We start from the raw sequence: 27848 nt of genomic DNA on the forward strand, positions 1-27848 counted from the left end.
ACACACACACGCACGCGCACTACGCATACGCACACTCACAATTGTTTATAATCGAGAATAACAGGTGGCTTGACAGTCGGTAGATGATCATGCGCATGATGATGACGTTGAGGATGTTATTGTCAACAAGTGTAACTTTATTAGGAGCGTGCGCCGTGCGTGCTTGTCGTCTGTCCGTCTCGAATGAGATGGGAAGAGGAAATGGCAAATGTGACTTCTTTTCTCCACACGCACACACAATCCCATCCTGCTGAACAGATGAGAAGAATCTTCAGCATCTGCGTCCGCTGGTTAATTTACTCGCTGGCGTCGTAACGGAAACGAGAATGGACTTTTTGCACACATTGATTAGCACGTCCAGCATGCTTGTCTGTACGCACGCACGCACGCACTCGCCTAATGTAGTCAAGTTTTACTCTGAGTTTCATCATCGCCGTCAGCGTGTTTGCATCAGAGTCCCCAGTGTATGTTTTATTAACATTTCATTATATACTCTATAAGTGCGTGCGTGCGTGCTTTTGTAAAAGTCCAGCGGCTGTAGCGGAAAATGGAAGTGTTTGAAGAGGATATCAGGAAATGGCGTACAATAAAAAATGGTTAATATGACACAATAGAGTGATTTTTTGTTGTTGCTGTACATAGCATGATGTTTTGTTGGGCATTTTATGATGGATTTATCAAATAAAGGCATTTAATATGACATGAAATGTAAACTTTTTTAACAACATTGGCATTTGCTATAGCAAACATTTTCAACATGAAATTATGTATTGTAAGATGCCCTTATGTATGGTAAGATATTTTTGAAATATGAAAATATTATACTGCAATACGGAGATCATCATAAGTGAAAGTACTCTTACTTGTACAAAAAACTACTCGGATAAAAGTAAAACTATACTAAAGTCACTCCCTTACTTAAGTAAAAGTACAAAGTACCAACTTGAATATGTACTAAGTAAAAAAGTTCATTTCGTTTTCATAACTCAAGCACTATGGTTGTACACAAGCGTTCGGGTCGGTTAGCATCAGGCTAGCATCACATTTACAGCGGGCGACTTGAATGACGTATGCGCACTCCTTTCATAACGCACAGACCAATAAGGGTACTGGAGTAAGCGTGCGCTTGGTGATGTAATGAGTGGCGTTCGGCGGAACGGCTTTTTGGGATCATCGTCAAGCGTACGGGAACGTTGACAGTACATTCTTTGCACATTGAGAAGTACCTGAACGCTCAGCAGGGTTGGGAGGGTTACTTTTAAAATGTATTCCGTTACAGTTACAAATTACCTGCTAAAAAATGTAGTTAGTAACGTAATCCAAGTACCATGATAGTAAAGTAATGTAACTTGATTACTTTGGATTACTTTTGGATTACTCCAATACCGAGTATGCTCATGAAGACAGAAGAAGATAGATAGATAGATAGATAGATAGATAGATAGATAGATAGATAGATAGATAGATAGATAGATAGATAGATAGATAGATAGATAGATAGATAGATAGATAGATATCCAATGAGGATGACGATGTGTGACATCAACTGCAAAATGAACTTTTATCCCAGTCACAAGTTTGGCCGTGTATATGTTGTGTATGATGTTTAAATAGTGAATTGATGGGAGGAAGATTTGTTTGGAAGGTGTAGCTCACATTATGGTTGTAGGCTAGCGGGCTAGCTAGCAAGAAGCTACAGCTACAGCATGCCGCTCTCAGCTCAAACTTTCGCTCCGAGTAAGTTCCAGTGAACGCTATTTCCTCCTCCCGTCCGTGAAGCTTTTTCAAACTGCCCGCTTGTGGAGGACACGACTAGTCAGTTTGTTCGTTCCCACCTCCCCGACATGTAGCAACGGTGATGTAGCGCACTCTCGCTCTGTCGCTCTCTCGCCCCCTTTTGCACTCCCTCTCATCGTAGAAATTGTAATCCCTCAAAGTAATCTCAATTTTTAATAAATGTACCTGTAATCTGATTACATGTTATTCCTGTAACTGTAAGGAAATGCAGTTAAAAAAAAATTGTAATCTGGTTACGTAACGGCGGTACATGTATTCCGTTACTCCCCAAGCCTGACGCTCAAGGGAGCTTTTTAGAAGTGCTGGAGCTCACAACTCAAGACCTCTGTTTGACCTCTTTCAAGACTTGGTTTTAGAGTTTAGGTTTGAATTGGGTTATGGTTGAGGTTAGGGTAAGAAATGGGGGTAGGCAATCATTTTTGATGGTTGGGGTTAAATAATGGGGCTAGGAAATGCATTATGTCTATGGATGTCCTCGCAATTATAGAAGTACAAATATGTGTGTGTGTGTCTGCCAGAAGTAATAAAGTTGGAGGAAGTCATTTCATTTGAATGATGATGTTTGCTTGTTACAAACATCCACAGGTGGCGTTTGTGTCACTAACGATAACCCTAAACGCTGCCTAACGCTGATTGATGCGCCACCTGCACGCTGAACCTTGGCAGTGGCTCCAATCGTGGACTCTTCAAGGATTCCACCGGGATAATTGTGTGCGCGTGTGCGCATTCGCATCAGCGATCATCAATCTGCGCCGCAATCCGACAGCGTGACAGTGAGCAACAAACAATGATGGCCGTCGCGCACATGCGACAATTTGCCTCAAGGTCGGTCAAGGTTAACTAACACGTGATTGGGCGCCAAAAACATCACAGAGGCTTCATCTTGAAACTCTGGGCTGAGTGTGGCATTCCAAAAATAGAACATCTGCGTTTGAGGGACACTTCATTAAGAACACGCTTTTGCGTCTGAGCATCGATGAGGGACAAGGACGTGAGGAGCGGCCCATAATTCCGCAGCACATTAGCATTCGAACCCGAGCGCACCCATCACGCCGACCGGTCACCACTGTCACTCGCCAGTGTATAAAAACATCAACAGACTTCTTTAGATGATCACGTCGTCCGTCAAACGGCTTTCTTTAGGCTTCTGATTGGTTGAACTTGTTGATTTGCTGACAGCGCCACCTGCTGCTTCGTCATGCACAACATAAAAATACAAAGTTTACAAGTTTTTCTTTTATTTTACAATTTTATGGTCATCGTATTGTCAAAATATGAGATAAAAAGATAAAAAATTATCCATAGCCATTTAAATGAGTTTGTCCATCTGTCCATTCATTCTTGTGTTAGTTTGTTCATTCATTCATTTGTTCGTTCCCTCATTTGTTCGATCATTTGCCCACTCGTTTGCCCATATGTTAGTTCATCAGTCCATTGCTATGTACATTATTTTGTTTGTTCGTACGAGCTTGTGACAAAAATGTCATCGTCGCTCATCCCCGCAGGTTTATTGCGAGCTGTTCGATGAAGCGCCATGATTGGTGAAGTTGTCACACCGTTGACCGCTGACAGACGACCAGCCGAGAGTCGACCGCCGGAAGATGACGCGCATCTTTGTCTCACTGATAAAACGTTTGGCGAGCTCTTGTGAGTCATCATGGAAACAAATGATGTGTCGAGTGAATCATGTCGAATATGGACGCCCTGGCGAATGAAATGCTGGCAGCTAGCAATACATTTTTACCGTTACGTCCAGAAAATTAGTCAGTTTTTATATTTCAATATTGAGTTAACGACACGGCGGTAATCAGGAGACTCAACCAAAAATAACAAAGCTGTCAAGAAATGAACAAAGTGCAGGAAAATGGACAACTAGTGTCTAACAACGAAACATGTAAACAAAGACAAAAATCATGAACTAAATAATATCGAGTTTATGACATGAGAGTCAGAAGACTCCACCAAAATAACTAAATTATCAACTGAACAACTGAATTTACATGCATAAATATGCACACCGACGAGAATTTAAAGCAAGTGAGCTACATGCTAGTGGCTAACAGTGACGCATGTAACAAGGACAAAAATCTGAAACTGACTACTGTGTTTATGACACAACTAAAATAACAGCAGTGAAGAAATAAACAAAATAAAAGTGCATTGCAATAGATATCTGCGAGAATTTAAGATAAGAAAAAAATATTTAAAAAAAAAAACAGTAAACTACAACATAGGCTACGAGTTCAGCAAACTGGAAGCCCGTTTAATTTAAGATACATGCTTGAATTAAGATAAAAGCAAAAGGCAAAATATCGGGAAAAAAATGATTATTTCATGTCGCTTTTGGTGTGACCATAGCATAAAAAGGGTAAGTCAAATCACTGACCTTTAAAGCATAGCGTTAGCATGTATGTTAAAGGTGGACGTTAACGAGAAACATCAATGTTTGATGGACATTAGTGCAAACGACACGAGATGCTACGCTAATGAGCCTTCCTATAGTTTTACTCTTTTAGTGTCATATTTTTGTAAGCTAATAAGCAACCTAAATGATATCACTGTCTTTCTTGTTTGTTTTTTGTCATTGTTAGCTGTACACGTTGTAGTTAAATGCAGTTCACATGCTAGTTTTTGTTGTCTTCTCTTGTTGCTTTTCAACAACTTTTAAACTTTCTTTGCTGTGTGTCCTCTCGTCTATTCATCTGTCTGCCGCCCGATTAAACTTCCAACACAAACAAAAAAATATATAATTTAGAATAATAAAAAATAAAGTAAATTGTTAGCCTAACAAGAGCGTAGTTTTCAGAAAACAAGGAAACAATCCAATTTCTAGCAAGCACATCATTCATTTTTGGGGGCGCTATATTGTAACAGTAAGGTAAAAATCTCTTAGCCAATTATGCTATTAGGCTAACAACAAGTTACATAAATCAGGACACAAAGAAGCATATTTGAAACAAATGAAGTTCACACCTTTATGCCACCAATTGTGCACATTCATATTCATCTAGTTGGATAATAAAACGTGTGGATAACAATGATTCACATGAATACATAAACGCCAAAGGGGAAGACTGCAATGAGTGATAAGCTTGTGGCCATTAAATTGAAATAAACAGAAATGTTTCCACAGCGTATCATTCAATGCGGGCTAATGACTTGTTAAATGCTTGCGAAATGTGTCGCTTATTTATACAATTTGTACAATAAAAGGTCAAATTCATCAGAACACTTATTGTGTCACATTATTTTTGCTTATTCAAATGAACTCTAGTTTCCCCTCATTATTCATAACAAGACAAAGTCAAAGAATGAATGATCAATAGCAACTTTATTTATTTTTTTGCGATTCATTGAAATTAGAATTTCAATAAAATAAAATAAAAAGCATGTCAAAGCTACACGCCACACGACACAAACACTTTGGCGGATTGTCGGGTCAACGAAAAAACAAAACGAGCACAAGGAACCAATCAAAAGGCACCGCTGTTGCCATAGCAACCATTTCCCAGGCATTCGCTATCTCCTGCACGGCTTTATATGCTATGCTATTGGAAACGTCAGCATATCCGATTAAATGACACGTAAATCTGTCTGCCCAATGTGGGATTCCCACCCCGATTATAAAAGGAAACACAAGGAAAAACCAGAGTCTGTCAGCGTCATAACTTAACAATATACATTATAATGTAAAAAATAAAAAAGGTATAACAGCATAACTGTTACAACTCTGTTATCTGTGTAATAGCAGCCATAACAGTCGCATAACTGTTGTAACGGGAATTAAACAGTGTAATAACAATGTTATGACGGTGTAGTAAGTGTTAACTGTCTAACAGTGTAATAACCTCATAACGCTTACTACTGTTATAACAGCTAAAACAGCTCAAATGTCCATATAATACTTTTATCCAGGAAGCACGAACAATACTGACTAGCCACCTCATTAGGTATACCTGCACAACGTCATGACATGTTGTTCCCAATATTTTGGGGTTATTTAGCTACAGGAGTATGTTGAAATATTAGGAATGGACCCAAACCCACAATAAAGCCATAGATGTAAATCACTCACAAAAAAATATATATCCTAAGATGGCGGAAACTATTATAGTACAGTGGTTAAAACACCTGTTTTTATCCAACTCAGGGTTCGGCCATCTTGTCACTAGCTGTTGACTGAAAATGACATCACAGCTTGCGAACGTCACATGACAAACTCCAGAAAAAAGGTGATTGGTTGTTCCGAGCCCTGAGCGACTGCAATGTCGTTTTCATGAGACGGCAATTGGAAAAAGGCTAAATTTGCTGCTTCCACAAACCGCTGTGTTTAGACTAGTGTTACTATAAAGACCATTTTTGACTTGAATTCCCTTTAAAGAGCTGAAAAGTCTGCAGCAGATTGGCAGCAAGAAGGCCAACAGTACTTTCTCCAAACTGGGAGATCAAATTCAAATCAAGGGGATGACGGAAACAAAAAATATTTCTACCTTCATGAAGGCAAACCTTTTGAGTGTGATGGCAAAGTGATCGGGTTATGATCAAATGCTAATACAAATGAATTGGAACGTGAAACAAGTATTGATGTTTTCCCCCCCCCCTCAAATTTTTACGCACACTTAAAACAGTGAAATACCAATCACAACACTGTTATTACACCGTTATAACATTGATTAGACTTTGGTGTTGCTGTTACCAAATTTTTCAGTCTTTCATCTCGACTCATTGGACAAACCTTTTCGAGGAACACAAAGGACATTGGACATGTTCTTCATTTTACAGCATCAAAATGAAGCGTTCATATTTGGTCCTTTTGGCAACATGTCTGCCTCTGCAACTTCTCACTTTGTTCTTGCGTGGCTCTTCTCTAGCGACTCCCGCTTCCTTACACGATCCAAAAACATGTTTCTGAGGTGAACTGAAGAATCGTCGTTAAAAGGGAATGTGAATGCTTGTTTGTAGAAGGCGGCCCAGACATGACATGGAGTAATGGAGGAAGCATTTAAAATTTAAAGATGTACAACGTTTTTATGGTCTCGTAGCTATAAATGAGCATTTTATGGCCACAGATTAGCAATGTGCGCATACATTTATAGCTTCATCTACACAGCAAAAAGGCCAGTGTTGAATTGTCTTCTCACAGTGTTGTTGTTTTGTTTTTTTTTACACTTTTTCAGTGTTTACTGTAGCTCCACACTTTCCAGAGGGAAATCAACACTTTTAAATAGTGAAATATTTCACACTGGGAGAGCGTACATTTTTTAACTCGTGAAAAAGAGTTAAATGAACATTACAGGAGTAGACAATTAACTCTTCTCAGACACTCTTAAGAGTTGACTCCTAAAAGGATTGCCCTCACCGGGATTCAATCCCATGTACCCTGTTAAGAACCCTAACCACTGAGTTATCCAGCTAAGTATTTTACTGCAAACGAGTCTAAATTTGCAGAGGTGGGCAAAATCGTCATTATATCAGCCTGTCATTGGCGGATGCCTACCTTTCGGCAAGTGCATTATAACGCAAAGTCTCGAAAAAAAATACACTGACAGAGGATTGTCCGTACTGACCTGGATAGACGGACGTAAACCTGCTTTAGTCGGTGCTAATTTGAAGCATGCAACTGATGACCACAGTCTCTACTGAGAGTGAAAACGACTTCATGGGCCCAAACTCCTTTTGTCTGTCAGTGATGAGCAAGGAGGAAAATGCAGATGACTTGCAGATGCAAGGCGGAGGGAAGCTACCACTATGTCGAGGTGACGGAACTGACACCTACTGTGAACACTGCTTGTCTCTGAAAATATTCAAATGACACTTTGGGAGTTAAAATTAACTCTCACAAATTAACTCATTCACTCCCAGCCATTTTCACTGAAGCAACCCCCTTCACTCCCGGTTGTTTTACTGGATTTTGACTGATTTTGCAAGGCCAACAGATTATTGTGTTCTATTGCTATAAAAAACATGTAACCTACCAAAAGAAAGATTACAGTCTCTTCTTTCATCAGGAAAAAAAAGTATGAGTTTAACTGCAATTTTAACTCTCCAATTCTTGCTGTGGAATAGCTAAAAATTGTATTTTGTGGCGATAAATTTATAAATGTAGCCATCATTTTGTGCTTATATGCAATGTTTTAAATGGGAAAAGGTTATAAATATATATACGTGAAAAGCGGCAAAGCAAAATGGCCTCTGCCGGCTTCACTTCTCGCTTTAGCATGAGTAGCATAGATTATTATTATTATTATTATCTGACTTCCGTGCTGTATTAGCCTGAAAATCCACCCCAGAGTCCGTGGTCTTTCCGAAGCTTTGAGCCAGGACGGCATGGTAGCGTTTTTATTTCACTTTCTTAACTCAAGAGTTATGGTTGTACACATGCGTCCAGTTTTGCTAGCATTGGGCTAGCCGCTAGCATCACATTTACAGCGGCCGATTTGAATGACGTATGCACGCTTCTCTCATCAAGCACAGATATATACAATAACTGGATTAAGCGTGCGCATGATGTGATGAGCGCAGGACTTCCATACTATATGTCAATCCGTGGATTAGCGACGCTCACCAGAAAAGCTTTTTGGGATCAGAAAACATGCATTGTCAAGTGTACACGAATGCTGACACTACGTTCTTTGCACGTTGAAAAGTACCTGGACGCTCAAGGGAGATTTTTAGTGCCGGAGTATGAGTATGTAGTGCGCATCTTACACCCAAATAGCATATGGTGGAAAAAAATAAGTAATTTTTGCTTGCTATATTTATTTTGTGGCTCCAAATTTGGAGTATGTGCTCATAAATTAGCACATTGTGGCCAAAGTTTTGTCATGTGTCCACAAAATTAGCAGTTTGAGCAGACTTTATATCTCTATTGTGGCTAAATTGTAAACAAAAAAAGAAAATTCCCAGACATATATGGGCTTTGATAAATTTGTCCCTATGTCACTACAAATTACATTACATCGATATACATATGATGGCATTTGAGTTTTATTTTTCCCCGTCATGTCTGAGGCTTTGCATGTTTGACCATTTGTGTTCCCTCAACCTAAATGGGAACATGCTAATAGAAAACCGTATAATTAGTCCTTTCTTGCTAAATTAGGTAGAATTCTGTAAAAAAAAATAAAGGCACAAAGTGGGCATGTCACTTCTTGGCGTCAGTCAGGATGATGTTGGCGGTGACGAACATGAGGCAGAAGGTGGCCCAGAGTACCACGAACCACACCCAGGCGGTGTGGCGGAAGGGTGAGCGGTGCGGGTTGACGGCGTGCCGAGCCGTCACGGGCTCTACGTGGCGGCGGGCGTGGTAGACCAGCAGGGCGGGCACCACGTACTGGATGCCCGTGCCGGCGTAAGCGCCCGTGATGCCCACCAGGGACTCCAGATTGTGCGTGCAGAAGGCCACCACGATGGGCGGCACCAGCGTGATGAGCGGGAAGACCACCCGGTCCACCACCCACGGGTAGGTGCCGCCGTCCCGGTGGAAGAGCGTCTTCCAGTTATTGCGCAATGTGACGGCGATGATGGGGAAGTTAGTGCTGATGGTGAAGACGGGGAAGAGGCCCAGGAAGTAGCGCAGGACGGGCACGTCCAGGACGTGGCAGTTGTCGGTGAAGTTGAGCGTGTACATGTCGTGGATGAGCGCGCTGTCGAAGCAGAAGATGGCGGTGAAGGAGAGCAGCGCGTAGAAGCCCAGGATCAGCACGTAGTCGGCCAGGACCAGCACGCCCACGCGTTTCTTGTTGGAGATGGGCGTCACCAGCGAGGGCAGCGAGTGCTGGCACATGAAGGAGTAGACGCACACGCCAAACAAATTGGGCACGCCCGCCAGGGAGGCGGCTGGGGGGTGGCCCTCGCCTGCGCCCGCGCCGATACGCAGGAGCGCCAGGATGATCATCATGGTGAAGGCTAGATTAGGAAAGACAATAGTTAATGAACTAGGTGGGTAGGTTTAAATTAGTTTACTCTAGATAAACAGGATTCACTCATTCGCTGCCATTGACGACTATAGACGTCAAAAGACAAAAGATCCATTTTACTGGGCTGGCAGTGAATGAATTAAGTGCAAATTGATATTACATTATATAAGATGTCAATGGACATTCAGCAGGTGAATTTAGATTAGATTTTATTAGGTTGGTAAATTTAAATTGGATTACATAAGTAAATTTAGGTTAGATTAGATGGGTACTTTTACATTAGATCAGGTAAGTAAATTTAGATGAGATGATATACAGTATGAGGTATTTACATTACAGATTATATTAGATAAAGTAAATGCAGATTGGGTTAGGTAGGTCAATTTTGATCATATTAAGTATAAGTAAATTTAGATTAGTTATGGAAGATAAACAAGATTGGATTAGGTGTGTAAATTTAGATTAAATTAGATGGGTACATTTAGAATGGAATAGGTAGATCAATTAAAATGGTGATATTAGATTAGATTATGCGGATGAATTTAGATCAGTTTAAGTAGGTAAATTTAGATTACATTAGAAAAGGAAGGTAAATTTGGATTATAAATCCCTTCAGACCCATAGATGATTTCAGTGGCTATGACATATGTGCGTGGCTAAGCCAATAAAAACGCATCATTTGATGATGATGATTAAATCTTAACTAACCAATCACAATTGCAAGTTGATTTGCCTGATTTTCATGTTAAAAATGTTACATTTACAGTCATGCTATCCTGGCATCCACTAGAACAAATAAAAACATGAGATAACACCCCCACCCCCCCCCAAAAAAAAAAGAATTCCATGTTGTTCTTATGTGGGAAAAGAGTCAAAATCAGTAAAATATATAAATGAAATTAACTAAATTTGCCCATCAGAAAAAATGCGGGTCTATAGGCACCACACATTCAATTCACATTAGATGGATACAATAACTTTCAATTGTAATTAGATTAGACTAGACTAGATTAGACTGGGCAAAATTTGATGAAAATGATGTTTGGTAGGTAGATTTAGATTTGAGTAGATTAGTAAATCAATTTAGGTGGATTAGATGCCTATATAGATTAAATTGTCACAGCAGCAATACTCACACAGAGTTGAAAATTGTTACATAAGGGATGTTTTTCAGTGATTAGTCCATCATATGACACCACACTGACACAATTATTACAGATCAGGAAGACCCTCATCAAGACCTTTAACGTGACATATGATTGTCATAATTTGATTTGACCACACAAATCTTCAACTAAAGGACATAGAGGGTGAACATCACATGCTTGTTTGCTAAGGTTTGATCGAAGCAGCCTATAAAAGGTTCTAAAATGTCTTCAATTTGGCATGGTTAAGCACAAGCCACCAACTTCCATTTTGGAGTCCGAGCGGACGATGAATTCCCATCGACACTTGATTGCCTGTGACACATTTAAGTGTTATTGCTCATTCATGTGGCATTATTACAGCATTGTACTGCTTGTGGTTTTATTTGGTTGTGCGCCATTAAAATACGGGGCCCGCATTGCCGCTGCACTAAATGTTTAAAAAAAAACAGGTTAAATACAGCATGAAATGCAGTTGCCTAAACTCAATTCACAGTGTTTTATATGTTAATTTTATGACAAGACACCATTTGTAACGAAAGCATTATTTGTTTGAAAACTTAAAAAAAAAGTCAATCAGGCGCTCGAATGCGAAATATGGCAACAGTAATAATAATGATGATAAACATCGTTCCATTCATACTGAACGTCATTCTCAACCATACAGAGTGAGAGCTTTTGTTTTGATGGTTGCCAATAAGTGTGTAGTTAGCACGCTAGTTACTGTAGCATGGGCCAGCTGGTGATTGGGTAGGGGAGTTTGTGAGTGAGGCGGTCGGTAAATTAGTGAGTGAGTGAGTTGAGTGAGTGAGTAGTAAGGTAGTTTGCAAAAAAAAAAGCCATTTTGTGATCCAGTTAGTCGGTAAACAAGTTCGCTATTGAGTTAGTCACTTAAATTGACAGATAAAGGGGAGTTTATTTTGTGTGTGACTGAGGTAGTTAGAAAATACTTAAATAAGATAGATTGTGAGTGATTGAGTATTTTTTTAAAGACTGAGTTAGTCAAGTTAGAAAGTACCCAAATTATTATTTATTTATTTATTCATTTTTTCAGAGAGAACTCAGTATTGTTCATTCGGTAATCTTAGCGATTTGACATGTCATTATCATTGCTCTCTCTTTTTCTCTCTTTTGTATGTGCATGTGCGGGTGTGTGTGCATATGTGCGTGCGTGTTAGTGTGTGCTCATTAATTCACCTAAAACCTATTAAAAATCCCACACCGTTCACCTAAACCGAATACTTCAGAATCCAGCTAGAGTCGTAAGGTTGTCAGGAGACCCGAGGAAGGATCAAAGAAAAAAAAAGAAAAGTGAAATCCAGCACCGACCAGACAGGGTTACCAACTAGAATCTTTCACCAACCCCAGAAACATCTAAATTCCAACAAATTAGGGAGACTTTAAAAAAGGACCCAATTAATGAATGCTAGAGGAGTGAGTAATGAAATCCCTAGTTAGCAAATCAGTTACTAGGTTACATAGTGAGTTTTTGACACCCACATTGTAATTACCACCACCTACAGTACTGGAGTGGAACAGCACCTGATGTTTGAATCCAACGGTTTTGTCCGCACAGTCGTCTTATTATTTCTTGGTTGCGACATTCTTAATGATGACATAGAACAAAAAGAAAAATGTCTCCAACCATCTGTGATGTCCACATGATGCCCTCCTCCATCAAGCGCTCTCATTCCGACAACAGCAGTCGGATATCCGTCAGGATAAAGTCGTCACATGCACGCACACACACAACACACAGGCACAATTGAGCGTGCTAGCTGTGTTAGCTGCAGCCAGTGTAATTTATCTTTGCTTCGCAGGCCTGCCAATGACCTTGATACTTCAACTTAACAGCCCTCTGAGGACCGTCTCACTGACAAACAAACACATTCACACGCACGCACGCACGCGCTCAACACATGCACATTGGACACTTCAAGGAGACATCGGCCGGTGTGCTCGCCTTGGAGGAGGTTCGCTTCACAGGACATGGCATTGACACGCTCAAATAATCAAGTGACGGTAAAAGGCCATCAATCTCAATTGTTGCTATGCAAGTTGGGTGAGTGAGTTAGGTGGTTAGTTAGTGACTGAGATAGTGAATGAGTTAATGAGCTTGTTAATTATTGCATTAGTGAGCTATATAGTGAATTTGCAGGCTAGTTAGTGATAGTGAGTAAGAAAGTTGATGAGCTAGCCCATTGGCAAGCAAGTGAGTCAGATAGCTTGTTAGTGAGTGAATATATTAATGAGCCAGCTGGTTAGCAAGTGAGTGAGTGAGTGAGTGTAATGGTGAGCAAAATCAGGTTGAGTTCTAATCTAAAAGTGAGTTAGTCAAGGAATAAGTTTGCGAGTTGGTGAGCTAGCTAATTGTCAAGCAAACTAATGAGTTAGCTTATGAGTGAGTTTATATGCTAGTTAATGATTTCATGAGACAGCTAGCCATGAAGTAAGTGAGCATCTAGGGGAGCTCACTAGTTTTTGAGTTAGAAAATAGATTTAATAGTGAGCTAGTCAGTTAATAAAATAGTGTGTTAGCTTGTCCGTGAGTGAATAAGTCAGTGAATGAGTTAATGTGTTAGCTAGTTCTTAAGTGAATAATTGTATGTTTTCGTGCAGTGATTCCCAACCACTATGCCACGGCACATTAGTGTAACTGGTCCAAAATCATTGATTTATCCATTACAAATAATACATCATGTTCATCTATCTATGCCAAAAAGTGAGTTAGTTACGTTGTCAGTAAGCTAGCTACTCATTAAATTAGTCAGTGAATAAGTTAGAGCTAACTCATTGCCTGGGTAAGCTAGATAGCTACTGAATTAGCCAGTGACTTAGTAGCACTAGTAAATTAGTAAGTCTGATAATGAGCTAATGATCTAGCAACTTAAGTTATTGATTTTATTCATTTTATTGATCTAGTCAGTTAGCTAATTAGCAGATGACTTGGTGAGTAGGTTAGCTTTTCAAAAAGAAGAAACTATTGAACATCAAAGTGACATCAACAAATAGTCAGAAGTTGCTAAGTGAAAATCCCGACAACTGTGCGTGTGGCTTGTGGAGGAGTTGAGTGAGGACAGCCGAGCAGCAACTGGCGTGACAAGGCCTCGTGGCGAGGCCGGGAGGCGGAGCCCGCGGCATGCTAGCTGCCCCCTAACCCTGACATCACAAAAGGTGACGGAGGACGAAGTCAACACAGTGTCGCACGCTACGTGTCTCAACTACAACACAACCAATGAACGTGATGTACAGGGTGGGACAAAAGTAGCTAGACACTTTATAAATGAACTTAAAGTAAGAAGGAAGGAAGACGGGTTGAAGGGAAAGAAAGAAGGAAGGAAGGGCATATGTTATGAAAGAAAGGACAAGGAGGACGATTGAAAGGAGAGAATGATGGAAGACGGAGACAGAGTGAAAAATCTAGAAATCTAAAACAAACAAACAAAAACGGTACTAGGTTGGTACGAATGATGGAGGGATGAAGGAAGGGAGCAAGGATGCGTAAGAAATGGAAATGAAGGAATCCTAACCCTTCCCTGACCATAACTTCAGATTTCATCATGGTAGCTTTTATTGAAATTGATGCAGATGTGAGTAGCAGTTGTTTGGAAACATTTGAATGCTCAAATGTTGAAGCAGGACCTTAGATGCATTTACGCGATAAAACTGTTCAATAAATAAAGCGGAAAGCAGCACAGCCACGGTGGCACCGCCATGAGCGGATCAAGACGGACCAAGAGTGAAAGGTTCAGCAAGTAACACACTCTTACTCTCACGTTTGTCAGTGCCCCAACGCCACTGTGTGTTTGCGGGTCTGAGTGCGGCCCCCTCGGACGGCACTTGATTTTCTTTCAATGCGTTTGTGAGTGACAGTCCAATCAAGGGTGGGACGGCCCGTCAAGCTTGTCAGAGTGACGAATGAGAGGGGAGACGGGAAGCCGAGACACCGAGCGGGACCGGACCTTTGATGGACGCACCTCAACGCCACCGACCCCACCGGCGGGGGGAAAGGATGACTTTCCAGGAACAGGTACTACGGAAGCGGTCAAAAGAATACCGGCGGAGGATTTAAAAATATCGTTGGCCTCATAATACATGTCACTTTATTTCTTCTCCTCTTTTAGTCAGTTACTGAGAAACTTGGCTGACACGCTCCACACATAATGAGGAAAAATTGAAATTCTTCACAACTTAAACCATCACCTGTGCATCTAAAATAAGTGCTTCCAATTTGGTAGCAATCACACTGAATATAAATGACCTAAATGACCCTATATTGGATGCTTTAAAGCGAAATGACAGACTTCCTGTGTCTTAATAGACTTCTTGAAAGCTTTTTGTGGGTCTACCCCTGATAAACCTGATTACTAAATTCCAGGTTGCTTAGTGAAATTGGATTCCAGTGCTCAACTTTCAAAACATTCATTGAGCGCCTGAAAATGCTCAAAATGACCTTAACTCATTCACTGCCATTGACGCCTATAAACGTCAATTTTTTTTTTACTATTTTTATTAGTCTACATTTTTTTCCCACTTTTGTTAACAAGAGTATGAAAACCTAGACATTTTTGAATAATCTTTAAAAAAAAAAAAAAGAAAAAAGAAAAGAAAAGATTATTAAAAATTAGGGGCATCAGGCGATTAAAATTTTTAATTGTAATTAATCGCATGACTTCAATAGTTAAGTCACAATTAATCACAAATTTGATATCTGTTCTAAAATGTACAATATTTTTTTTCTAGGTTTTCATACTCTTGTTTACAAAAGTGAAAAAAAAGTTATACTAATAGAAATAGTTCATATGAATTTTTTACATCTATAGCCGTCGATGGCAGTGAATGAGTTAAAATGGCTGCTTCAAACCTAAATCAAGCAAACAAGACTTCTTGACATGTTTTGTGGGTTGACTCATAATAGACCCAATTTCATGTTGCCAAGTCAAACTGACTTTGGGGACACTCAATTTTTTGTTTTTAATCTGGGGAAGTGTCCACTTTTGGGGTCCTTTCAGGCATGACTTCCACGCACTTTTTTGTGGATCCACTCATGCTGGACATGACTACCAAATTACAAGTTGCTACATGAAACGGACCTTTATGGCTGGATTTTTTTAAAATTCAAATTACTCACTCTTTCATGTGAATGGAACAGAATCAAAATGGTAGTCTGTCCGTTCGTAACGGCTTCCCTATGTAAAACGGCAAGCAAGTGATATTATGTCTTGAGAGTGATAATGTGGAAAGTCTTACCAACCCATCGCATGAGTGAAGTGAGAATCTGAAGATATTTCGTCTTCTGCGCACTGAAGAAAGTGAAAGGTCCCAACAGAACAGTGAAGACGCTCTGCATGGCACACAAACAAAAAACAACAACAAAAAAGACATCAAATTATAATTCTTATTCAAAGGCTAATAAATGCCAGATGATATTATAGGGTTCTGAAGGGCCAGATTGTCTGGACTACTGATTGCACCACTTAGTGTTAGACACAGCAAAAAGCAGCTAGAGCAGTGAAAAGCTTTAGGAAAATGTCATTTTGCATTTCGAGCTCTATTGTCCAAATGATCTGGAAAGGACACCAAAAAAAAGGCCATTGAAGGTTACATGACTACCGGCAAGCATCATCAAGAATGATGATGATGATGATGATGATGATGATGATGATGACCAAGATTCACGGTGGTTGACTAACTAACCATCCAAGGGAGAGCAAAAATAAATGAAAAAAAAATACTGCCATGATGTGTTTTGGCCCATCAGCTACATGCTGCAGAAACTCACCTCGCTCGTCTAAATGCGTCATTTTCCGTCACCTTTAAACAACTCGATACCTGGGAATGCGGCCAGAACTCATGTTAGCTCTACAAACATGCATCAGCCTAATAGGGTACAAATCGTAAAGCCGTCAGTGGCGTTCTTTTACTGGACACACAGGTCATAAAGTACATGTCAGAGGATTTTTTTTTGCTGGGAAAAATATGTCTTTTCAGAGGTATTTTGAAGACTTTTTGTGGGTTTACACTTGATAAAGGCGCCTACCACATTTCATGTTGCTAAGTAAAACACGCTTCAGGGACTGAATTTTGTTTCGTTTTTAAGAGTGGGTGTGCTTCAAAACAAAATCTTGTTACTTTGAACTGAAACGGGAAACTTCTGGTGTCTTTTCTTGCATGCCTTTGAGACTTTTTTTTGTACATCATATCATAATTGACATGTCTACGGAACTCCATTTTGCTATGAGAAACTAAATTTGGGGGGTTGATTTTTTTATTGATTTTTTTTACCCAAAAATAACCGCCTCAAACCAAAATGGCTCTTTTCCAAACCAAAATGACTCTTTTCCAAACCAAAATGACTCTTTTCAAGCATGGCTTTTTGTACATCCCATTATGATAGACGTGACAACCCAAATTTCATATTAATATGTGAAACTGGCTTTAGGGGCTGAATTCTGGGAGGGCAACCCACATCTAGAGTTGCCCCTTCGAACCCAAATGTCTTTTCTTTTCTTAAGACTTTTGTGTGTCATGATGATAGTCTTCATGTAGTTACTGTACATGAAACAGGCTGGGGGCATGCAGATTTTTTGTTTAATTCTGTGGGTGTTTTGAATCTTAAAATGTCCACTTCTAACAGAGGTGACAATAATACTCAGGATATTCCCAAGAGCACTTAGTTTACACGAGGCTTCCACCTAGCTGGCCGGCCGGACGTAATCACACTTGGAAGAGAGGCAATAACAGCTGAGTCAGCGGGATGAGAAACTGCAAAGGTGACCAAGGCGCTGATGGATACAAGCTCTGGGATTCATCCTATTAGCTCCTCATAAAAAGGTCACTGGCCTCGGGCAAGACGGCAAGTCAAACGCCGAAGTGAAGCGCATGACTAAAATATCAGCACACGTCACACAAAAACACACCAAGTTAATGCTTAGATAGACCGAAAGGATTTGGATGCAAGATTTAAAAACAAAAAAGGAAGCTAAATTTGTAACAAGTTTTAATTTGATGATAATAAGAGGGTCTTAGAAATGGTGACTAACAGCGAAGATTATGGCTGTTGGTCACTCTTGTGTGTACTGCACTGAAATGTTTATTTACGAGAATGACATGATATGACACTTGCTCACCATCATTCAAGTGGTGTTTCAAACCAGGGTTCTGGTTTCAAAGTAGAGATTCAAGCATTTGTTAGGGTTTCAAGTCAGGGATTCAAATTAGGGTTTGAAGCCTGTGTTAGGGTTTCAAACAACGGCAAGGCAAAAACAAGTAGCTGTGCAACTATCATCGATGTTTATGTGGCAACTTTCTTGATTTGAGGTTCCCCTTGATTAGCAGTGGCAATGAGACACCTTTTGATTAGCTTACATGCAAATGTCTACTATGATTACTAGTAGGATTACGATTTGCCTGCTAAACAGACCAAACCTTTCCATATTGTTACCGAACACAGAAAATGTATGGTCCCCCAAAACCTTCTGTTTATCCTTTATGATACCAAACCCAGTCAGCAAGGATTATTGGTCGTGACAATGAAAATGTGCAGAGTGAAGTGGACGAAGAAAGCAGAGAAGACGAGGAAGAGAGAAGACGCAAGAGCAAAAAGTGGGCCATAAATGGCCAGCGGGCAGGCCAACGTCTTAATGGGCAAAACAAACCGAGTGAGACGAAGACGCCGGCTGGCCGCCGCGGCTCGCACTACGAGGAGGAGGAAGAACGGCACGCAACTCGATCACTACCACAAATGGATGCCAGCTGAAGTAACAAATATGGAAATGAACGCCATGATTTCTTTGGGTGTCAAACTGATCAATGGAAATGCATGATGACGGGATCGACATTTTATGACCATCGCATCAAACAATTGCTTTTTTTTGCTTTTTCTTTCAATCCTGAACAAATAATACATGTAAAAAAAAAAAAAAAAAGTAAATACAACAATTGTATCAATAACATTGTGATTATTAATAATTAAATTTGTGAATATAAACAGTAGTAAACTTTTACATGTGACAATGTTAAACAAGACATGTCGCAAAAGTATATATTTTTTATATTAACTCATTCACTGCCATTGACGGCTATAGACGTCAAAGATTCATGTGAACTATTTTTATTAGTTTAACATTTTTTTCATTTAGTTTCATTTTTTATGAAAACCGAGAATTTTTGGGGGGAATAATCGTGAGTCAACTATTGAAGTCATGCGATTAATTACAATTAAAACAATTTTATTGCCTGACGATTACATTTTTGATATCTGTTCTAAATGTACAATAAAAACAATTCTTGGTTTTCATACTCTTAACAAAAGTGGAAAAAAAGTTAAACTAATAGAAATAGTTCAAATGAATTTTTGATGTCTATAGCCGTCAATGACAGTGAAATAGTTAAATATGGTTGTATCTTGACACTTTTATGACAAAGATACCTTTATCACAAAGGTTTTTTCCACATTAACATTGGCTGCTAACTTTTCTTTTTACCCTCGTATGTTACCCAAAACACTGCCATGCACTTAGTCAATGACTATTTCCATGACTTACAGGGGAGAGAAAAGTGTCACATGTCACATTGCCTCGTGTTGCTCAACTAAAGTGGGTTGACGTCCCTGCCAGTTACGTTTCCTTCCGTCTGTTTTTTGTCCTGTTTGCGCATTTGACAGAAGAAAATTGGAACAATCAGCTGCCTGTCATGCAGACGTCCACGTTACACATTTACTAGGTCAGATATCTGCGTGTGTATGTGTTTGTTGGCCTCTCAGGTCTGTGTGAGCAGGTGTTGTGGATGACAGAGGAGAAACGTCTCATTTAGCACACTGACGCTGATGATGTCACCTTCATCAGTGATCAGCTTGTCAACCGGCTGAAGGTTAAAAAAAACAAAGCGACTTTTCATCCCTCATTTAGCCGCATAAACAAGAATAAGCACTCATCTTCACTCATGTATGGACTGGAGGTGATGAATACTCTAAGTGCAGTGCTTCACAAATGTATTAGATATGATAATGTGCACGTTTTCTATTTTAATAAGCAGTATATCACACACACCTTCTCAGAAACCTGACTGTTTTATTTTGCAACAGAACAATTATTAAATGTTTTTGCCATTTTTAAAATGTTGACTCCATTAAGTGTAATGAAAATTTTGGATTGCAGTGGCAGATTCTCCACTTGACTTGCATGTGTGTACACGTTTTGACACAGAACCATTTTAAGACTTGCGTGTGTCCAGAAGAAGACGCTGAGGATGTTTAATGGCTGTAATGTATATGCAAACAAACATGGCTTTACATGTATCAAAACAACATGAAAAAGACAAACACGGGAGAAGTGACAATGGCGGGTGATTCAAGTGCAACACCGCTTGCTGAACGTGGGAATAAAGAAGCTAAATATTTTGCTGCAAAAGCATAAGCAAGCTAAGGAGGCTGCGCAAAACGACTATGACGCGGCTCTCCGCCATTGTCGTTGACAGACCGCGCGCAGTCACGCGAGAATTGGCGCATACGTCATCAATCTGCGACAATGCGTCGTCATCGAGCTGCGACCATTACATCATCGCTGGAGGAGTATCCTGCATATGGTGTCCAGACGGACGCGTACGTGGCGCGTTTTGAAATCTTTCCACTCTGGAGCTCGGTTTCAAAAGAGATCGGTTTCAAGCTCCGAAACCGCGCCATCGTGTGAACAAACTGTAAGAAACTTTTGTGGATACATTGAAACTAGCTTTCGTGTGGACGGGGCCTCAAACGGTGGTGCCCAAGTCCTGTCCTCGAGAACCCCTATCCAGCCTGTTTTTCATGTCTCCCTCCTTCAGCGCAGCTGAATTTAATGATCAGCAAATCAGCAAGCTTTGCAAAAGCCTGATAACGATCCTGATCATGAATCGGGTGTGTTAGTGGAGAGAAACATCGAAAACAGCAATTCCCTGCGTTAAAAGAAATGTTACCTAGCTTACAACTTTTGACTACAAGATTTGTTTGAGGAACGAAGCCGGCTTTGCTTCCGTCTGTACGGGGCCTTAAAGTGTTTGTATGTGTTAGATTGATTGAATAACCTAGGTCAACATGGGATCCAAATTTAATCTGATGAGTCTTCACCAAAATTCACCCCAAGACTGGTAAATTTCCGCCTGGGTCTCTGTAGGAATCAGAGACCGCACCCTTGGTGAGGACGCGAGTCCGCCCACTACAAAAGGCAGACTCCCTGCTTATACTTCTTCTTTGCTCTCTTTCCCTTTGGACGCTCTGTGGGGGGTCCACGCTTCATCTGGCACGGCTGCAAGAAAAGGGCTAGCCCACGGCTCGCGTGACCAATAGATGCGACAAACTCACGGAAGTCATGGCTTTTGCGACAGGTGCAGCGAAACGGATCGCAGCGCTCAGAGCGGAGCTTTGAGGCCCCAACCAAAAAGGCCTCTCCGCAGCCAACAGGTTGAATCTGGAGAACGAGGTTCGCCCCACATAGATGGGTGTGACAATCAGTGGTACTTTAACCCTGGTTAAGGTCTGCGTCTTGAGCCAACACTAGACCATCTATAAGTGCAACTTTGCAAACATTAACCAGATTGTACAAAGTGGTGCAAGCAATTAGGTTAAATGTTGGCTCCCATGTTCGACTGATTAGGAAATTCCATCACCTCGTTTAAGACAGTTTCTCCTTTCCATTTTTCTTTTTCTTTGATTATTTCATCATTTTAATTGTTTTATTTCCCATCACAGTAGTTAGAGTTTTGCTTATTTTAAGTTCCAAGTAGATTTTCCCAAATAGATTAGAAAATAAACGTTACTGTGTGTGTGCTTCATCAATTTATAGTAACCTCTAAGCGGAACAAAGAACTCACAAATTTGTAAAAAGGGTACAGCTTTCATTTTAATGATGAGGTTCTCATCTGTTATCCTGATAAAACAAAATCAAAAATAGATGTGGTGTTCCGCAGGCGAGATTCAAAATTCATTTAAATATTAAATTTGAGTCTCCTCCAATTAATGAGTCAATTGATTATTAATTTAATAATTAATTGGACCGATATCCCTTACAACATCTAGAATTTGTAATTATGTATTCCAGAAAGAAAAAAAACCATATATTTTTAAAAAATAATTTACCTAATCATAATACAAATGTCATTTTTCCTCAAAAAATGAACCTTGAGAAAAATGTAAACTATCTATAAACATTTGGACAAAGTTGTTTTTCTATCATAGAGGGGGGATGAAAAAAAAATCAAGAAACTTTTATTTTTTTTTATTTTATTTTACAAGAAATGTTTCAATCATGAGAATTTTTTTTTTGAAATTTGATGAAAAATATATATTTTTTATATGTATATAAAAATATATTACCATTTATTTTTTAAATGTAAAATTTAGAGTTGAAAAAAGTTGGCATACCAGAAAAAGAGATACTTTTAAATTAAACAAAACAACTGTCATAGTACAAGTGTATAAGTTCTAATATTTTTAGAAAAAGTTATTTAAAATATTTAAAAAGTAAATTACTAAGAGAAAAAGTGTTGTCACATGAGAAAAAGTCATCTTAAAATGTGCCATTTTAAAAGAATAAAGTTATAAGAAATACAGCAATGGCACAATATTGCCAGATTGATGTCTAATAGCAGAGATAAGTGTTTATTTTAGGAGAGAACAAAATCATTTGTCACCTTCAGTATTTATGAGGATAGAACAATGTGCTTTACCATTTTTATCATGGTTTGACACATTAACACTGAAATGTGCACGTTGCTGGAAAGTTCTCAAAATGTGATTTGAAAAGCTGATCATTTTAGGAAGGATCGCACTTCTCAGGGCATTTAAGCAGAGTGATGGAAATCCTCGTAAAAGATGAGCTCAGGGTCATGCAGGAGGACGGCTCACGAGGCCAACGCAGCGCCGGCAGACGAGAACGATGAATAATTCTGCAGCTTCATTAATGAAGACTACCGATCAGAATTCCAACATTGTGCTGATGATTAAATCTTTAAGAAATAATAATTAAAAAACAAGCTTGACCCAGCAATTGAGATCATTTCCTAAGGGAAGCTTGTTTTGAAATCCACCAAATCCAGGAACGAATTGCGTTCCACAATGTATTATTTTTCTTTTCTTATGTAGCTTGTCACTCATCCGTGAATGACCTTGAGTTCTCCTTGTGCTCTGCCACCCCCTGTGGCTTCAACAAGTTTAGCACCTGCTGCGATAATCTTCATCAACCCATCTGCACGGTGGATGTCTCCTCGCAGCACAGCGCTGCACTGCACCTCCATGTCAAACTACTTCTTCAATTCAATAATGCCTTCTGCTACTTAAACATGCCGCAGATGTTGCACTGCTGGTCAAGGTCAAGCGCACAGGACATAATTACGCTACATTAGAGGTGTATGGAACATTAAATGTGTGTAAATATGCCACATTGGAAGTATACGGAACATTAGATATGATCTAAGTATAAAGTCTTGCAGGGTTTTGTCATTAAATATATTATAAATATGCTACATCACACAGCATTCAATATAATATAAATTTGGTCCACACATAAATATGGCACATTAGATGTGTACATGTATAAAATGTTATGTAAACACAGTAATCACTCACTTATCATGAGGTTTACTCTCCAGACAGACTCTGATGTTCAGTGATGATGTCAGTTGAGACTACCAGTAGGTGTGCTAAGCATGATTGATGACTGTATTTTGTTACCGTTTGTTCAATAGAGCGATTAAAAGAGCTAGGGATAGGCGAGTACCGATAACAGGTATCAGTATCGGTCCAATGCCAGGTCATATTTCAAGGTATCTGTACTCGCAATGGTAATCGATACTGGTATCGGCCGCCGCTCTTGTGGCCCTTTTTCGGTCAGGAACTAAAGACATGTACAAATATGACAAAGAATAACGTATGGAGGACCAAAAGTGCTAAAATTAAATAAATGAATACACCATCAAATGTATCAATTAATTAAATGTTTCATGTATTAATTATATATGGAATTAAATAAATCAATGTGTTATTAAATTTGTCATTAATTATTATATATTAGAGGTGTATAGAGCATTAAAAGGTATAAGTTATTATGATTTAAATATGTTACAGTCGACCACATTTACACAGCCTTATCGCACACACACACAAACCATCAACAGGACAAAGGCAGCAAGTGTGTGGCCAAGATCCAAAATGGAGGCTCCCATAAGGAATGAAGGTCAATGAGGCTCCTCAGAATAAAACATTTAGCAGTGAGGTTATTAATCAGCAAAGCCGTACACAGGGGTGTAGGGGATGGTGGTGGGGTGTGGGTCTAGCTTTAAATTAACTTTACCCCAACACGTGGGACAGCGGCCACACAATGTAATGGAAACATCTACATGAAGATAAGCTGCCAACAATGCGGCGTAAGCATAAAGTGCATATAGTGCATTGATTTTTTTTTTTCCCCCACACAGGGGAACCATAAATCAGGCGTTAAAACGGCATGAGGCGGCGCCCGCCGCCCGTCGCTTGGCGAGCTCAATGCACCAAAGGCAGGGGACAATCAAGGACGTGCCAGGGTTTAATTGGAATCTTAGGGCGAATGACAAAACCCCCCCTGGAAAACGCCGCCACCCGCGTCTTAATCTTTTCAATCATAGCGACGCTAAAGAGGCCGAGATCAACGGCGGATGGCGTAGTTACGCAACAACCTCCTGCCACATTCCCGCCATGCTGCCTCTGTGGAATCAATCAGTGTGGAAAATCACTGCCAATTTATCCTCTTAGCAGCTTCTACCCGGCTCGGGCACTTTTTGTTGTGTCACATGAAGTAGCAAAAGCTAGCGCACACACTAATTAGTCTGTGTGTCAATCCACAACACACATCTGTATGAAATGTAAATCTAATGAGATCCAAGAAAAGTACAACGATGCGAAATGTTTAATTGTTGAAAAGCTGCGCGCAGACTGCAAAAGATTGGCAACGGAACACATCAATGACTTTACCAACGGAATGTACAAATAACCAACCAATGTGTGAATGTGTCAACGTAATGCATGAATGGTTTGTGTGAAACAGACAAATGGAAGGTACCAATTGAATATAACAACAAAAAATGCTAACAGAACATGCCAATCGAAAATACCATTGAAACCGTACCAATGGGAATATGCCAATCCAAGTGCCAATGGAAACGAACATAAAATGCAACTACTGTATAGCTCATGAAGGCTATGTACTAATGCAATGTAGCAATAGAACCTATCATTTCTGTTTAGCAATAGAATGATCGTGTCAAACTGCCAATAACCAACAACAACTACGAATGGAACATACAGATGGGAACAAACCAATCGAAGGTACCAGAAGATATATACCAAAAACAAGGCATCAATTCAAGTACTGTAGTAATGGAACGCACCACTAGAGCGCACCAATGGTTTGTATTAATGTCACACACCCAAGGCAATGTACCAATCAAAAGTACCAGGGAAATGTACAAATACAAAATACTAATGGCAACATACTAACGGCAAATGACTGTGTCAACAGAACGTACCAATAAGAATATACAAATAGTGTGCGCAAATGTGAATTTACCAATGAAGACGTATCAATGAAAATGCACCAATGGGAACGAGCACACAAAAAAAAGTAACAATTGGAATGTATTACCCTTAATATTGATCATCTGTGGTTGAGATATTTTTGTGTTTAAGAAAACTTGCCGTTAACCAACGGTCTGTCTGAAGGGGAGGGAAAGGAGAAGCTCAAGTTCAGCCAGAGGGCAGCAGCCTCCAAAATAAGGCCAAAGACATCAAAGTGTCTATTAACCGATTTGAAAATGAACAATTTGGATGAAAAATGACCACCAATTCCTCATCTCAACCTTTTGCAAAGTGACTTCTTATCAACGGCGAGAGGACAAATCATCACCATTTGTTGGGAACAAAGTGTAACAACACACACTCGTACAACAAAATTTAACCTGAGATAGAGAGCGGAGGAAGTTAACACAGCAGCGGGATGATGACTGACAACGTTAAGCATCCTCTAAGAAGCCTAAGATTTATGGCCCCGACGCCGGTGTAGTCGTCTCGTTTTACTCGAATCCTTAATAAACCAGGATGCTTTTATGTTCGCCGCATTCATCGTCGGCCCGCGTTCACGGTCTGATTGTTAAACATTAACGGCAGCGGCAGAAGGCTCATTTACATTCCGCCGACACCCGCCATTTGACTTATGATTTATTCCCACCGTTTTGTGTCCCCTTCAACGGCGCCGCCATATTTCTCATCTAATAAGACATAAATCAGACGCAGACTCATTCAGGCCAGCACAAATTAGCGGGAATTACGGCCACTTTTACGTGTCATGCTGATCCTGAAATATATTACATGTATGTGCCCTGCAGGGTTTGTTTGTTTTTTGGGAGGGTGGGACAGCACCCAAAGCCTTTTTCACTTAGCAACATGAAAATTGGTAGGTACAGCTATTGTTAATAGACCCACAAAAAAAGTCTCAAAAAGTAATGTCCGAAAAGACAGAGGAGTACAACCATTTTAATTTGAAATGACCATGGAAGTCTACCATGGATGGAGCAACAAGAACGTATCAATAGCCTGGCCTGAAAAGGAAGTCTGCCATTTTGGTTTGAATTAAACTCATTCACTCCCAGCCAATTTCACTGAAGCAATCCCCTTTGCTCCCGGTTGTTTTACTGGATTTGACTGATTTTGCAAGGCCCACAGAATATTGTATTCTATTGCTATAAAAACAAGGAACCTACCAAAAGAAAGATTAGAGTCTTTTCTTTCATCAGGGAAAAAAAATATTTCTTTCCGTTTCCATTTTGCAGCAATTAGCATTAGAATATAGCTAGGTTTCATGATTATTCACAAATCTGTTAAGAACTGTGGGTAAATCAGCTTGTTTGCAACATGGCCCTGGTTTATCTCTTATACTCTGCTGCCACCTGCTGGCCGTTTTTGTAATAACTACCATTGCATCAACCGTTCTCTGCAGTCGAGAGGCTGCATCAAAGCCTTCTGTATGCTATAGCATAAAAAAACATTTAACATATAAATATGTCTTTGGGACACTTAAAACATTTAAAATAGAACATATTTATGTGTTTCTGGGAGCAAATGAGTTAATGATTTGAAATCAAAGAAAAAAAAAAATTCACTTAGCAACATGAAATTTGGTAGGTACAGCATTAATAAACGCACAAAAAAAGTCTCAAAAAGACAGAGGAATACAACCATTTTAATTTGAATTGACCTTTTTAGGGTCAATTGGCTCAGTTGCGTCAAACCTGATTTTTTTTCTTAAGATTTGGGCCCTGAAGGTAATTTCACTTGGATCACAAAATTTGCTAGACACGAGTAGTCAAGCATGAATAATAGAGGATATTATAGACACAGGAAGTCTGCCATTTTGCTTTGGTGCAGCCATTTTAGGGTCATTTCCAGGGGTCCATCAAAGACTGACCGACATGTTTAATTCTTTCTGGTTCTTTCGTTTGCCAGTCTGCGGCACCAATGACTAAGCGAAACAGCAGAAAGACTGCTTCATGGCTCAGAACTACTCGCCAACTTTTAGCCGCTTTGAAGACTGGAGGACATTATGACCTTGTAGATCTCAGATGGGATTCAGAGGAGTCTGCTTGGATGCAGCGCAAGGAAGTTTTTCATGGATTTCCCACCCCACGTCTAGGGAGTGGTCAATTATTTAATCTAGTAAGTAGACAGTCTGACAAGTCTCTTTAGGCCACGCTGGCGAGGAACGAAGAGGTGTAGGAGGAAGTGAGTATTATTCGCGTTAACAGGAGGCTACTGGATGTTTAAACAATGCCAGTCAGTGGTGTATTATTTACTTGAAAGGACAACTCAAATAAAACATGGATGTCATGGATGGGAGTGTCGCACGACCATGGGAAAGGAGCAAAAACCAAGAACAAATTCTAACTAGAGAATGCTGACACTGAATTGAAATGCTTTTCAATTAATTGA

At 39.8% G+C, this 27848-nt stretch overlaps 1 protein-coding gene across 2 annotated transcripts in view; it reads right to left on the reverse strand.

The window, feature by feature from the left end:
• Positions 1 to 5111: 5111 nt before the first annotated feature.
• slc38a12 (solute carrier family 38 member 12) overlaps positions 5112 to 27848 on the reverse strand; it is a 37855-nt gene continuing 15118 nt past the window's right edge. For both annotated transcript variants that reach the window (XM_077558949.1, XM_077558950.1), the window contains exons 9-10: positions 16112 to 16205; positions 5112 to 9705 (exon numbers count right to left, since the gene is read on the reverse strand). In XM_077558949.1, the coding sequence (XP_077415075.1) occupies positions 8942 to 9705; positions 16112 to 16205 (858 nt within the window). In that variant the 3' untranslated portion in view covers positions 5112 to 8941. The remainder of the gene's footprint in view (positions 9706 to 16111; positions 16206 to 27848) is intronic.

The sequence above is a fragment of the Vanacampus margaritifer genome, chromosome 2 (assembly GCF_051991255.1).
Source record: "Vanacampus margaritifer isolate UIUO_Vmar chromosome 2, RoL_Vmar_1.0, whole genome shotgun sequence".
Classification (NCBI taxonomy): domain Eukaryota; kingdom Metazoa; phylum Chordata; class Actinopteri; order Syngnathiformes; family Syngnathidae; genus Vanacampus; species Vanacampus margaritifer.